General features: G+C 39.9%; 1 protein-coding gene across 1 annotated transcript in view; it reads left to right on the forward strand.

Moving 5' to 3' along the window:
• The window catches only part of LOC106583972 (cytosolic phospholipase A2), a 69,054-nt gene extending 58,132 nt beyond the window's left edge, over positions 1-10,922 (forward strand). The window contains exons 15-18 of the mRNA XM_014168697.2: positions 565-749; positions 4,136-4,325; positions 8,634-8,791; positions 9,466-10,922. Coding sequence (XP_014024172.1) covers positions 565-749; positions 4,136-4,325; positions 8,634-8,791; positions 9,466-9,594 — 662 coding nt within the window. The 3' untranslated portion in view covers positions 9,595-10,922. The remainder of the gene's footprint in view (positions 1-564; positions 750-4,135; positions 4,326-8,633; positions 8,792-9,465) is intronic.
• Positions 10,923-13,272: the final 2,350 nt, after the last annotated feature.

Raw genomic sequence — 13,272 nt, forward strand, 5'->3', positions numbered from 1 at the left:
GAATATTAAGTAGCAGCCTACCTGTTGGCTCTTGGTAGTTGTAGACTATCCTTCTCCTTTAACTTTTAAATTCGGTAATTTTAATTCCATCTTCCATTGATTAGACATCTAACATTTGCCACACACTGAGGCTCTATGACTGTAACCTATTGCCGCAATGATGACTTATGATTGGCCAACAACAAGCTACACACGCCACGTCCACTCTAGTGAAAAGCAAGAGCAGCGGCAAAAATTATAGAACTTCTCTCTACTGCAACAGTCGCGTTCGGATCTGTATGGGCCCTTCCAGACAAGTTGGTTAAAATTACACATACCAGTGACAATCACATCATATGACATCCGACCCAGACCCCTGACATTATTTCGAATTCTGGATCCGGACCCTCTCGGATCGGATCTCGGGTATTTGGGTACAGGTGGATCCATGAAGACATCTACTGTGTACATATGGAAACAGTTATAACATGACCATCACACACAATTAACACACATCTGTTCCCTTATGCATTTACTATAACACGTTCTGTATTTATTCTGCATTGTATTCCATAACATTCTCAGACCCAGATGAGTTTGCTGGTATCTACGAGCCACTGGACGTGAAGAGTAAGAAGATCCACATAGTGGACAGTGGTCTGACCTATAACCTCCCATACCCCCTCATCCTGCGCCCGCAGCGTGGCGTCGACCTCATCATCTCCTTCGACTTCTCAGCCCGCCCCAGTGACTCCAGCCCACCCTTCAAGGTCAGTAGGTTGACCACATGTCCAGGATTGTGCAGGACAGTCCCGCAATTTGGACCTTTGTCCTGAGTCCCGCAACCAATCATGTTCCACATTTTATCAACAAATTCAAACATCACTAATTTAGAATTAAAAAGTTGTTTTGTTCCATATTTCAGTCAGACATTCCAACCTGTCTCTTCCAGTCACGTTGTGCTTATGAAAAAATATATATCATAAGGATGTGGTACTGCTGATGTTAAACACTTCTTCAATCGTTGTTGAGATCTGATATTCTGCGCAACGCAAGATGAGACGTAGGCCAATGTCATATGCCTATTGTCAATCAATCATATTTCTCAAATCCTTTCGGGTTAAATTCCAGCTAAAATTGGAGAGGACAGTTAGGCAGTCCCTTCAGGATTCCGCGATTCTGCGATTGCATAATTCAATGCAAAATCAACCAATCGGTGCACATTATGCGAGAGTTCGCAATTTTGAACAATTCCCGCACTTTTAGCGCATAAAAGGCTCCAATCAAAAGCGGGTTTGGAATTTTGACTAATTACTGCACTGTTACCATGGAAAATGGCCCAATCCAACCACAGGTCAACAAAGTTTTCCCCCTGGCCTGTCAGCATATTCACGTACGAAGATGATGGGTGCAATGAACAGAAATCAATCTTATTTGCCAAAAAAAATAACAGCTAACGACCGTGCGAAACAATTTCCAAATTACCCTGAAAAAAAATACATTGCAAAATGTATCGCAGAATTTCAGAAAAGCTGCCACAAAATCAAGCATTTTTGGCTGCAGAAATCACAAAAACAATTCGCAAAATCCTGGAGGGACTGGTTAGGCCTAACAACTTATAAAAAGCGTACTTCTGACGAAGAGCTACAAATGTAAGTAAATAGACGTATTAAACTGAAAGATATAAGGTAATTTCATCAAACTTGTGAGGCTCTCCATGCTCATTAGTTTCTCATTCAACATATTTGCTGCTACTTCACTCAAACCTGTTTTAAGTCTCCCTTCCTAACTGTTTTACATTCCCTTTGCTCGCTCAGTGCAGCGGGAGCAGGTGTGGCCGGAGCATTGTGCCGCCACTTCTCACAATGGTTCTCGTTTAGTGAAGTTAGATCAAAGCTAAATCAATGTCTAGGAAGATCACATAATGAATAATTAGCACTGTACATAACAGAACCAAGTATAATCACATGATATAACGTCACTGTTACACCAAAAACACCACCTAATTTGTTATGAGATTTTAGGATGGTCAGCTGAATAGTAAAAAAATTATAATTATGCGGCCAAACTCAAACCATGCAGAATGATACAGGAAGGCTATGTGCCTTGCAAAAGTATTCATCCCCCTTGGCGTTTTTCCTATTTTGTTGCATTACAACCTTTAATTTAAATGGATTTTTATTAGCATTTTATGTAATGGAAATGTACACATAATAGTCCAAATTGGTAAAGTGAAATGAAAAATATAACATGTTTCCAAAAATAAAATAAAAACAGAAAAGTGGTATGTGCATATTTATTCACATCCTTTGCTATGAAGCGTCTAAATAAGATCTGGTGGAACCAATTACCTTCAAAAGTCACATAATTAGTTAAAGTCCACCTGTGTGCAATCTAAGTGTCACATGATCTCATTGTATATATACACCTGTTCTGAAAGGCCCCAGAGTCTGCAACACCACTAAGCAAGGGGCACCACCAAGCAAGCGGCACCATGAAGACCAAGGAGCTCGCCAAACAGGTCAAGGACAAAGTTGTAAAGTACAGATCAGGGTTGGGTTAATAAAAAAAACTTTGAACATCCCACAGAGCACCATTAAATCCATTATTAAAAAATTGAAAGAATATGGCACCACAACAAACCTGCCAAGAGAGGTCCGCCCACCAAAACTCACAGACCAGGCAAGGAGGGCATTCATCAGAGAGGCAACAAAAATACTAAAGAAAACCCTGAAGGAGCTGCAGAGCTCCACAGCGGAGATTGGAACATCTGTCCATAGGACCACTTTAAGCCGTGCACCCCACAGAGCTGAGCTTTACGGGAAGAGTGGCCAGAAAAAAGCCATTGCTTCAAGAAAGAAATAAGCAAACACGTTTGGTGTTCGCCAAAAGGCATGTGAAAGATGGTGCTCTGGTCAGATGTGACAAAAATGGAGCTTTTTGGCCATCAAGAAAAACGCTATATCTGGCACAAACCCAACACCTCTCATCACCCCGAGGACACCATCCCCACAGTGAAGCATGGTGGTGGCGTCATCATGCTGTGGGGGGTGTTTTTCATCTGCAGGGACTGGGAAACTGGTCAGAATTGAAGGAATGATGGATGGTGCTAAATACAGGGAAATTCTTGAGGGAAACCTGTTTCAGTTTTCCAGAGATTTGAGACTGGGATGGAGGTTCAACTTCCAGCAGGACAATGACCCTAAGCATACTGCTACAGCGACACTCAAGTGGTTTAAGGGGAAACATTTAAATGTCTTGGAATGGCCTAGTCAAAGCCCCAATCCAAAGACCTCAATCCAATTGAGAATCTGTGGTATGACTTAAAGATTGCTGTACACCAGCGGAACACATCCAACTTGAAGGAGCAGTTTTGCCTTGAAGAATGGGCAAAATCCCAGTGACTACATGTGCCAAGCTTATAGAGACATACCCCAAGAGACTTGCAGCTGGAATTGCTGCTAAAGGTGGCTCTACAAAGTATTAACTTTGGGGGGGTGAATAGTTATGACTAGCTCAAGTTTTCCTTTTTTTTTGTCTCGTTACTTGTTTGTTTCACAATAAAAATATTTTGTATCTTCAAAGTGGTAGGCATGTTGTGTAAATCAAATGATACAAACCCCCCAGAAATCCATTTGAATTCTAGGTTCTAAGGCAACAAAATAGGAAAAATGCCAAGGGGGTGAATACTTTCACAAGCCACTGTAGTTTGTTAACACCATCTGTTCTAATTTGCACACGAACAGTAGTTCAAGAAGATCGAATGGTTGTCATGCAGATGCAGTTTAAGTAATATTATTCACGATTGACAGTGATGATGGCCTATTTTGAAATTAGGTATGCCTAACTTGGTGTTTGAAAAAAATTCTTGAGACAATAAGTGTGGTCATAGGCAGTACAATGCAAATGGAGGGTGCATTTTAATATATTAGGTATTTTAAATGTGGTCACCCTTCAGGTCAGATCATTGTACTGCCAAGCTCCGCCTGCCAGTAGTTTACTTTAAAATGTTTATTTCATTTTATCATTGAAGATTATTTTGTGAGCAATTTTTTTGTGTGATGATTAAGTAGTTATGAGTTAGGATAAAAGTTAATCATTTTACTATGCCGTAGTAATCAAGATGTGAACTTTTTGACTTGTGTTTGGTATATAGGAGCTGCTGCTGGCTGAGAAGTGGGCCCGGATGAACAAGCTGCCATTCCCTAAGATCGACCCCAAAGTGTTTGACCGCGAGGGCCTGAAAGAGTGCTACATCTTCAAGCCAATAAAGGGGGAACGGAACTGCCCCACTGTCATCCATTTTGTCCTGGTCAACATCAACTTCAGGATGTTCAAAGCCCCTGGTAAGTACTGTATATGTACAGTGTATACCATATGTATGTCTGTACATGTTGTTTGTGTACATGTGAAATATGTGAGCCCTGTTTGAAAGTGATTTCCTCTTCAATTAAGCTATGGGGCTTTTAGCTATAAGCAATGTTATTTTAGTGACTGGTCTCCACATCTTGGTTTTGGTTCCTAGATCAATTCCAGTGTATTCCGATCAAGTCTGGTCTGTTCCAATGTATTCCATACATAATAGTACGCCCCTTACTGACTGTTTAGCCATAGGGAATATGCCCCTAAGGAAGTTGAGGGTTTATGGTGTAGAACTGGGCCATATGTGGGATTGGTATTTTACGAGTTGCCTAGTGGGGTGACTTATGAACCCATAAGGAGCAGATCTGTGACCAGGTGCTATGGGGGGAATCTCTCACTATGCTGGGAGAGCAGTGTGTAAATAGGGTATACATCATCAGCCGTAGGAACACATATATACACTGGCCTGGCCTCTGCGCTGCCTCACACACTGAATTATAGTGTTTAGGGCCTCATGACGAGGGCCACTCACATGTTGTCATGTGAGTGGTAAACAAATCAATGGCCAGAGCGTCAAGTGTGCACTCTGAACGCTCCGAGAGTGAAACGACATGGGTAGGGCTAAAGCTTAAGAGGGTGTGAACTAGAGGTCGGCCGATTAATTGGAATGGCCGATTAATTAGGGCCGACTTCAAGTTTCCATAACAATCAGTAATCGGCATTTTTGGACACCGATCATGGCCGATTATGTTGCACTCCACGAGGCGACTGCGTGGCAGGCTGACTACCTGTTACGCGAGTGCAGCAAGGAGCCAAGTAAGGTGCTAGCTAGCATTAAACCTATCTTGTAAAAAAAACAATCAATCTTAACATAATCACTAGTTAACTACACATGGTTGATGATATTACTAGTTTATCTAGCTTGTCCTGCGTTGAATTTAACCTGTTAGGGCTAGGGGGCAGTATTGACACGGCTGGATAAAAAACGTACCCGATTTAATCTGGTTACTACTCCTGCCCAGTAACTAGAATATGTATATAATTATTGGCTTTGGATAGAAAACACCCTAAAGTTTCTAAAACTGTTTGAATGGTGTCTGTGAGTATAACAGAACTCATATGGCAGGCCAAAACCTGAGAAGAGTCCATGCAGGAAGTGGCCTGTCTGACAAGTTGTGTTTCATCTGGGCTCTTTTTATTGAAGATTTAGGATCTTTGCAATAACGTGACACTTCCTACGGCTCCCATAGGCTCTCAGAGCCCGGGAAAAAGCTGAAGGATATCGAGGCAGGCTCTGGCTGAAACACATTATCGCGTTTGACAAGTGGCCGCTCAGAGTACTGTGGGCTTAGGCGCGTGCCCGAGTCGACCGAATGCTTTATTTTCTTTCCTCTGTTTACCTAAATGCAGATTCCCGGTCAGAATATTATCGCTTTTTTACGAGAAAAATGGCATAAAAATGGATTTTAAACAGCGGTTGACATGCTTCGAAGTACGGTAATGGAATATTTAGATTTTTTTTGTCACGAATTGCGCCATGCTCGTCACCCTTATTTACCCTTTCGGATAGTGTCTTGAACGCACGAACAAAACACCGCTGTTTGGCTATAACTATGGATTATTTTGAACCAAACCAACATTTGTTATTGAAGTAGAAGTCCTGGGAGTGCATTCTGACGAAGACAGCAAAGGTAATAACATTTTTCTTATAGTAAATGTGACTTTTCTGAGTGCTAAACTTGCTGGGTGTCTAAATAGCTTGCCCTGTGATGCCGGGCTATCTACTGAGAATATTGCAAAATGTGCTTTCACCGAAAAGCTATTTTAAAATCGGACATATTGAGTGCATAGAGGAGTTCTGTATCTATAATTCTTAAAATAATTGTTATGCTTTTTGTGAACGTTTATCGTGAGTAATTTAGTAAATTCACCGGCAGTGTTCGGTGGGAATGCTAGTCACATGCTAGTCACATGCTAATGTAAAAAGCTGGTTTTTGATATAAATATGAACTTGATTGAACAAAACATGCATGTATTGTATAACATAATGTCCTAGGGTTGTCATCTGATGAAGGTCATCAAAGGTTAGTGCTGCATTTAGATGTGGTTTGGGTTTATGTGACATTATATGCTAGCTTGAAAAATGGGTGTCTGATTATTTCTGGCTGGGTACTCTGCTGACATAATCTAATGTTTTGCTTTCGTTGTAAAGCCTTTTTGAAATCGGACAGTGTGGTTAGATTAACGAGAGTCTTGTCTTTAAAATGGTGTAAAATAGTCATATGTTTGAAAAATTGAAGTTTTTGCATTTCTAAGGTTTTTGAATAACGCGCCACGGGATTACACTGGCTGTTACGTAGGTGAGACGATTTGGTGCCACCTATCCTAGAGAGGTTAATCAATGTGGTGCCTGTTAATTTATCATTGAATCATAGCCTACTTCGCCAAACGGGTGATTTAACAAGCGCATTCGCGAAAAAAGCACTGTCGTTGCACCAATGTGTACCTAACCATAAACATCAATGCCTTTCTTAAAATCAATACTCAAGTATATATTTTTAAACTTGCATATTTAGTTATTGCCTGCTAACATGAATTTCTTTTAACTAGGAAAATTGTGTCACTTGTCTTGCGTTCTGTGCAACAGAGTCAGGGTATATGCAGCAGTTTGGGCCGCCTGGCTCGTTGCGAACTGTGTGAAGACTATTTCTTCCTAACAAAGACAACCAACTTCGCCAAACGGGGGATAATTTAACAAAGCGCATTTGCGAAAAAAGCACAGTCGTTGCACGAATGTACCTAACCATAAACATCAATGCCTTTCTTAAAATCAATACACAGAAGTATATATATTTTTTAAACCTGCATATTTAGTTAAAATAAATCCAGGTTAGCAGGCAATATTAAACTAGGGAAATTGTGTCACTTCTCTTGCGTTCATTGCACGCAGTCAGGGTATATGCAACAGTTTGGGCCGCCTGGCTCGTTGTGAACTAATTTGCCAGAATTTTACATAATTATGACATAACATTGAAGGTTGTGCAATCTAACAGGAATATCTAGACTTATGGATGCCACCCGTTAGATAAAATACGTAACGGTTCCGTATTTCACTGAAAGAATAAATGTTTTGTTTTCGAAATGATAGTTTCCGGATTTGACCATATTAATGACCTAAGGCTCGTATTTCTGTGTTATTATATTATAATTAAGTCTATGATTTGATAGAGCAGTCTGACTGAGCGGTGGTAGGCAGCAGCAGGCTCGTAAGCATTCATTCAAACAGCACTTTACTGCGTTTGCCAGCAGCTCTTCGCAATGCTTCAAGCATTGCGGTGTTTATGACTTCAAGCCTATCAACTCCCGAGATTAGGCTGGCAATACTAAAGTACCTATTAGAACATCTAATAGTCAAAGGTATGTGAAATACAAATGGTATAGAGGGAAATAGTCCTATTATAACTACAACCTAAAACTTCTTACCTGGGGATATTGAAGACTCATGTTAAAAGAAACCACCAGCATTCATATGTTCTCATGTTCTGAGCAAGGAACTTAAATGTTTGCTTTTTTTACATGGCACATATTGCACTTTTACTTTCTTCTCCAACACTTTGTTTTTGCATTATTTAAACCAAATTGAACATGTTTCATTATTTATTTGAGACTAAATAGATTTTATTGATGTATTATATTAAGTTAAAATAAAAGTGTTCATTGTTCATTCAGTATTGTTGTAATTGTCATTATTACAAATACATATATAACAATCGTCCGATTAATCAATAAATTTTTGGTCTTCCAATTATCGGTATCGGCGTTGAAAAATCATAATCGATCGACCTCTAGTGTGAACAATGCTGAATGGGTGTAAACAAAGAGCTCTACACTAGATACCAAAACATTCAAATGCCATTTTTGCAAAAGTGAGTTTAAGTTTATCAACTTTCAAAGCAGAATTACTTTCCCATTGTTTCTCAAAAATGCAGTGTATGATATACCATTTTATAGCTCTGTCTCTACTTTTGTTCTATGTCAAAAACATGATTTCAAATTTTGCTACATAAGACCGAATCCAGGTTGTGAGTCACAAATGACTAGACATCACGTAACTTCGCCATTGTTAAAATGGATTGACAGTGCGTAATCCACTGGAGTTGGGGCTGAAATAACCGTAGTTCTGAATTAGTCATATGATATAGGCTATTATTAGCTGTATATGACCATTTATTAGTTAGTCATAGTCACTATCATCCTGAAATACATATCATCCCTTTGCTGTGTGTTTGAAGGAGTGCCTCGTGAGACAGAACAGGAGAAGAAGATGGCTGACTTTGACATCTTTGATGACCCCGAGACGCCGTACTCCACGTTTAACTTCCAGTACTCAAACCAGGCCTTCACACAACTCCACGACCTCATGGAGTTCAATACACTCAACAACATCGAGGTATGTTCAGCCTTCAACAACATCACCACTGGCTACTATACATCCATCTCTAATATGTTAGGTCAGACAGTTTTTGGAACAATTAAGTGCTCTTAAAAGAGCCAGGAAATATGTTGATGTGGAGCCATCTAGTTTTGTCTGTGGTTGGTGCGTTATTGTGAAGTGTTTTACAATATCAAGGTCAAATTGATTCTTAAGCACTGTGTGTGGGTGTGTAAAAAGATCCCACGAATCAAAAAGTCAGTTCAGTCGGTCAGAACTAAAATGCAGGGACTGAAGGGGTTTCCCAATATGACATTAGTACTGTATGTGGTAGATGGTAATGTGCATCCTGACTCCTGTTCAAACCACCCTCAACAAAGTGGTGAGTTCGGTTAGCCAAAACTAATGTATGTAAAACAATATTTCAACAACGTAAATGTCAGTTCAGCCAGCCAGATGTAATGTATGTTAAACATTCCAGCAACATCAAAGTTTGCTCAATTATCCATCACTAATTATGGGTCCCCCGGACATCAAACACCTGTGTGTAGGCCTATGCTGATTGTTTTTTTTAATCTAACCTATAACCACATTTGAATTCATTATGATTGCTTGTTAACGGTCAATTGACTAACCATGTGTAGGTTAATACAGTGTTTAATCCATTCCACCTCCTCCATCCACCTCTCTAGGTGATAAAAGAGGCAATTAAGGAGAGCATTATGTACAGGAAGGAGAATCCCTCACGCTGTTCTGTGTCCCTCTCACTCAACGAGATCCAGAACAAAATGTTCCTGAAGCGGGAGAAAGCCCAGAAGTGAGAGCCAGAATGCTGGCAGAAGCGACGTCAAGCTATCAGAGAAGACTTTGCGAATTGACATACAGTACCATTCAAAAGTTATTTCTACATTTATTTTTTTTTTACTAAATAACACATATGGAATCATGTAGCAACCAAAAAAGTGTTAAACAAATGAAGATATATTTTATATTTAAGATTCTTCAAAGTAGCCACCCTTTGCCTTGATGACAGCTTTGCACACTCTTGACATTCTCTCGACATAAAGTATTTATTTCAAGTTAAAGTGTACCGTTAGCTAGCTAGCTAACGTTAGCTGGCTGGCCCGCTAACTAACGTTACGTCATGCGTTGGGATTCATAGTTTACCTAGCTAGCTACATTTCTTAACTAAAGACTCTCGTCTTAGTGTGCCAGAGCGCAGAATAACTGATTCATTTTTATGCTCAACACCCGTTGAATATGTCCAGTGTCAGTTAACGTCGGCAACAAAGCGTAATTCAATTGTTGCCAGCAGCACAGTTAGTCACCAACGCTCTGGATACCAGCTCTGTTAGGGTGAGTAAAATGGTCAGAGTGGGGTGTTCTCATTATGTGCCTGGAAGTAGCTAGCCAATGTTAGCCAGTTAGCTTGGGTGCTTGACTGTTGTTGTGAGGTCAGAGCTTTCGGCTCAACCCTACTTATTGGCCAGAGAGTCCAGTGTGCCCTCTGAACAAGAAACGCTCTGAAATTACCAACGGACAATCTGACAGCACAGTTGCAGTCATCAGCGCTCTGGATAACATAACAGCCTAACCAGCTCTGCTAGGGCGAGTAATGTTCAGTGACCTGTTCTCTCTCTCTCTCTCTCTCGATGTCTGGATGAAGCTGGCAAGTTAGTACAGAATGCTCAGATCAACCCTTAAAGAGATGGGTGGGGCTAAGGCTTAAGAGGGTGTGAGCAATGCTGAATGGGTGTAGACAAATAGTAGTACCAAAACAGACAGTTTTCTCAAAAGTGAGTTTACAAGTTTATCAACTTTCAAAGCAGAATTAATTTCCCATTGTTTCCTTAAATGCAGTGTATGATATACCATTTGTTGTAGCTCTGACTCTCTACTTTTAGCCAATGTACAAAAACAGAAATTTAAATTTTGCTACATAAGACCGAATCCAGGTGGTGAGTCACATACAGTTGAAGTCTGAAGTTACATACACCTTAGCCAAATACATTTAAACTCCAGTTTTTCACAATTCCTGACATTTAATCCTAGTAAAAAGTCCCTGTCTTAGGTCAGTTAGGATCACCACGTTATTTTAGGAAGTGAAATGTCAGAAATAAAGTTCAGAGAATTATTTATTCCAGCTTTTATTTCTTTCATCACTTTCCCAGTGGGTCAGAAGTTTACATACACTCAATTAGTATTTGGTAGCATTGGCTTTAAATTGTTTAACTTGGGTCAAACGTTTTGGGTAGCCTTCCACAAGCGTCCCACAATAAGTTGGGTGAATTTTGGCTCATTCCTCCTGACAGAGCTGGTGTAACTGAGTCAGGTTTGTAGGCCTCATTACTCGCACAAGCTTTTTCATTTCTACCCACAAATTTTCTATAGGATTGAGGCTTTGTGATGGCCACTCCAATACCTTGACTTTGTTGTCCTTAAGCCATTTTGCCACAACTTTGGAATTATGCTTGTGGTCATTGTCCATTTGGAAGACTCGTTTGCGACCAAGCTTTAACTTCCTGACTGATGTCTTGAGATGTTGCTTCAACATATCCACATAATTTTCCTACCCCATGATGCCATCTATTTTGTGAAGTGCACCAGTCCCTCCTGCAGCAAAGCACCCCCACAACATAATATTGCCACCCCAGTGCTTCACGGTTGGGATGGTGTTCTTCGGCTTTCAAGCCTCCCCCTTTTTCCTCCAAACATAACAATGGTCATTATGGCCAAACAGTTCTATTTTTGTTTCATCAGACCAGAGGACATTTCTCCAAAAAGTACGATCTTTGTCCCCATGGTCCTTTGCTGTTGTTCTGGGATTGATTTGCACTTTTCGCACCAAAGTACATTCATCTATAGGAGACAGAACGCATCTCCTTCCTGAGGCGTATGACGGCTGCGTAGTCCCATGGTGTTCATACTTGCATACTATTGTTTGTACACATGAACTTGGTACCTGCAGGTGTTTGGAAATTGCTACCAAGGATGAACAAGACTTGTGGAGGTCTACAATTTTATTTCTGAGGTCTTGGCTGATTTCTTTTGATTTTCCCATGATGTCAAACAGAGGCACTGAGTTTCAAGGTAGGCCTTGAAATACATCCACAGGTACACCTCCAATTGACTCAAATGATATCAATTAGCCTATCAGAAGCTTCTAAAGCCATGACACCATTTTCTGGAATTTTCCAAGCTGTTTAAAAGCACAGTCAACTTAATGTATGTAAACTTCTGACCCACTGGAATTGTGATACAGTGAATTATAAGTGAAATGATCTGTCTCTAAACAAGTGTTGGAAAAATGACTTGTGTCATGCACAAAGTAGATGTCCTAACCGACTTGCCAAAACTATAGTTTGTTAACAAGAAATTTGTGGAGGGGATGAAAAGCAAGTTTTAATGACTCCAACTTAAGTGTATGTAAACTTCTGACTTCAACTGTATATTTATATTTGTTTCACTTCTATGGGCTAGGTGGGACGCGGGACACAGCCAGTGAAATATCAGGGCGGCAAATTCAAAAACAACAAAATGTCATAATTCAACTTTCTCAAACATACGACTATTTTACACCATTTTAAAGATACACGTCTCCTTGATGTAACCACATTGTTCGATTTCAAAAAGGCTTTACAGCAAAAGCAAAACATTTTGATTATGTTAGGAGAGTACATAGACAAAAATAATCACACAGCCATTTTCCAAGCAAGGACATGTGTCAATAAAACCCAAAACACAGCGAAATGAAGCACTAACCTTTGACGATCTTCATGAGATGACACTCCTAGGACATTGTTACACAATACATTTATGTTTTGTTCGATAAAGTTCATATTTATATCCAAAAACAGCATTTTACTTTGGCGCGTGACTTTCAGAAAATATTTTGCCTCCAATACTGCCAGTGAATCAGCACAACAATTTACACAAATACTCATCATAAACGTTGATAAAATATTAAACTGTTATTCAAAGAATTATAGATGAACATCTCCTTTATGCAACCGCTGTGACAGATTTAAAAAAAGCTTCACGGGGAAAGCACACTTTGCAATAATCTGTGCTCAGAAAAATACACCAGGCAATACAGATACCCGCCATTTTGGAGTCATCTAAAATCATAAATAGCATTAGAAATATTAATTTACCTTTGATCTTCATCAGAAGGCACTTCCAGTAATCCCAGGTCCACAATAAATGTTGTTTTGTTTGATAAAGTCCATAATTTATGTCCAAATAACTCCTTGTTTTTTGCACGTTCAGTAAGCTACTCCAAATGTAGGAAGCGCGCCGAAAATTTCACGACAAAAAGTTATATTTACGTTCGTTGAAACATGTCAAACGTTGTAAAACATCAATCTTTAGGGCCTTTTTTAACGTAAAACTTCAGTAATATTCCAACCGGACGATTCCAATGTCTTGAAAAACGTTATGGAACACAGCTACCTCCTCACATGAAAGCGCGTAATTGTGGCCTGTCATTCTCTCGGTCA

This window comes from Salmo salar, chromosome ssa23 (genome assembly GCF_905237065.1).
Source record: "Salmo salar chromosome ssa23, Ssal_v3.1, whole genome shotgun sequence".
Lineage (NCBI taxonomy): Eukaryota > Metazoa > Chordata > Actinopteri > Salmoniformes > Salmonidae > Salmo > Salmo salar.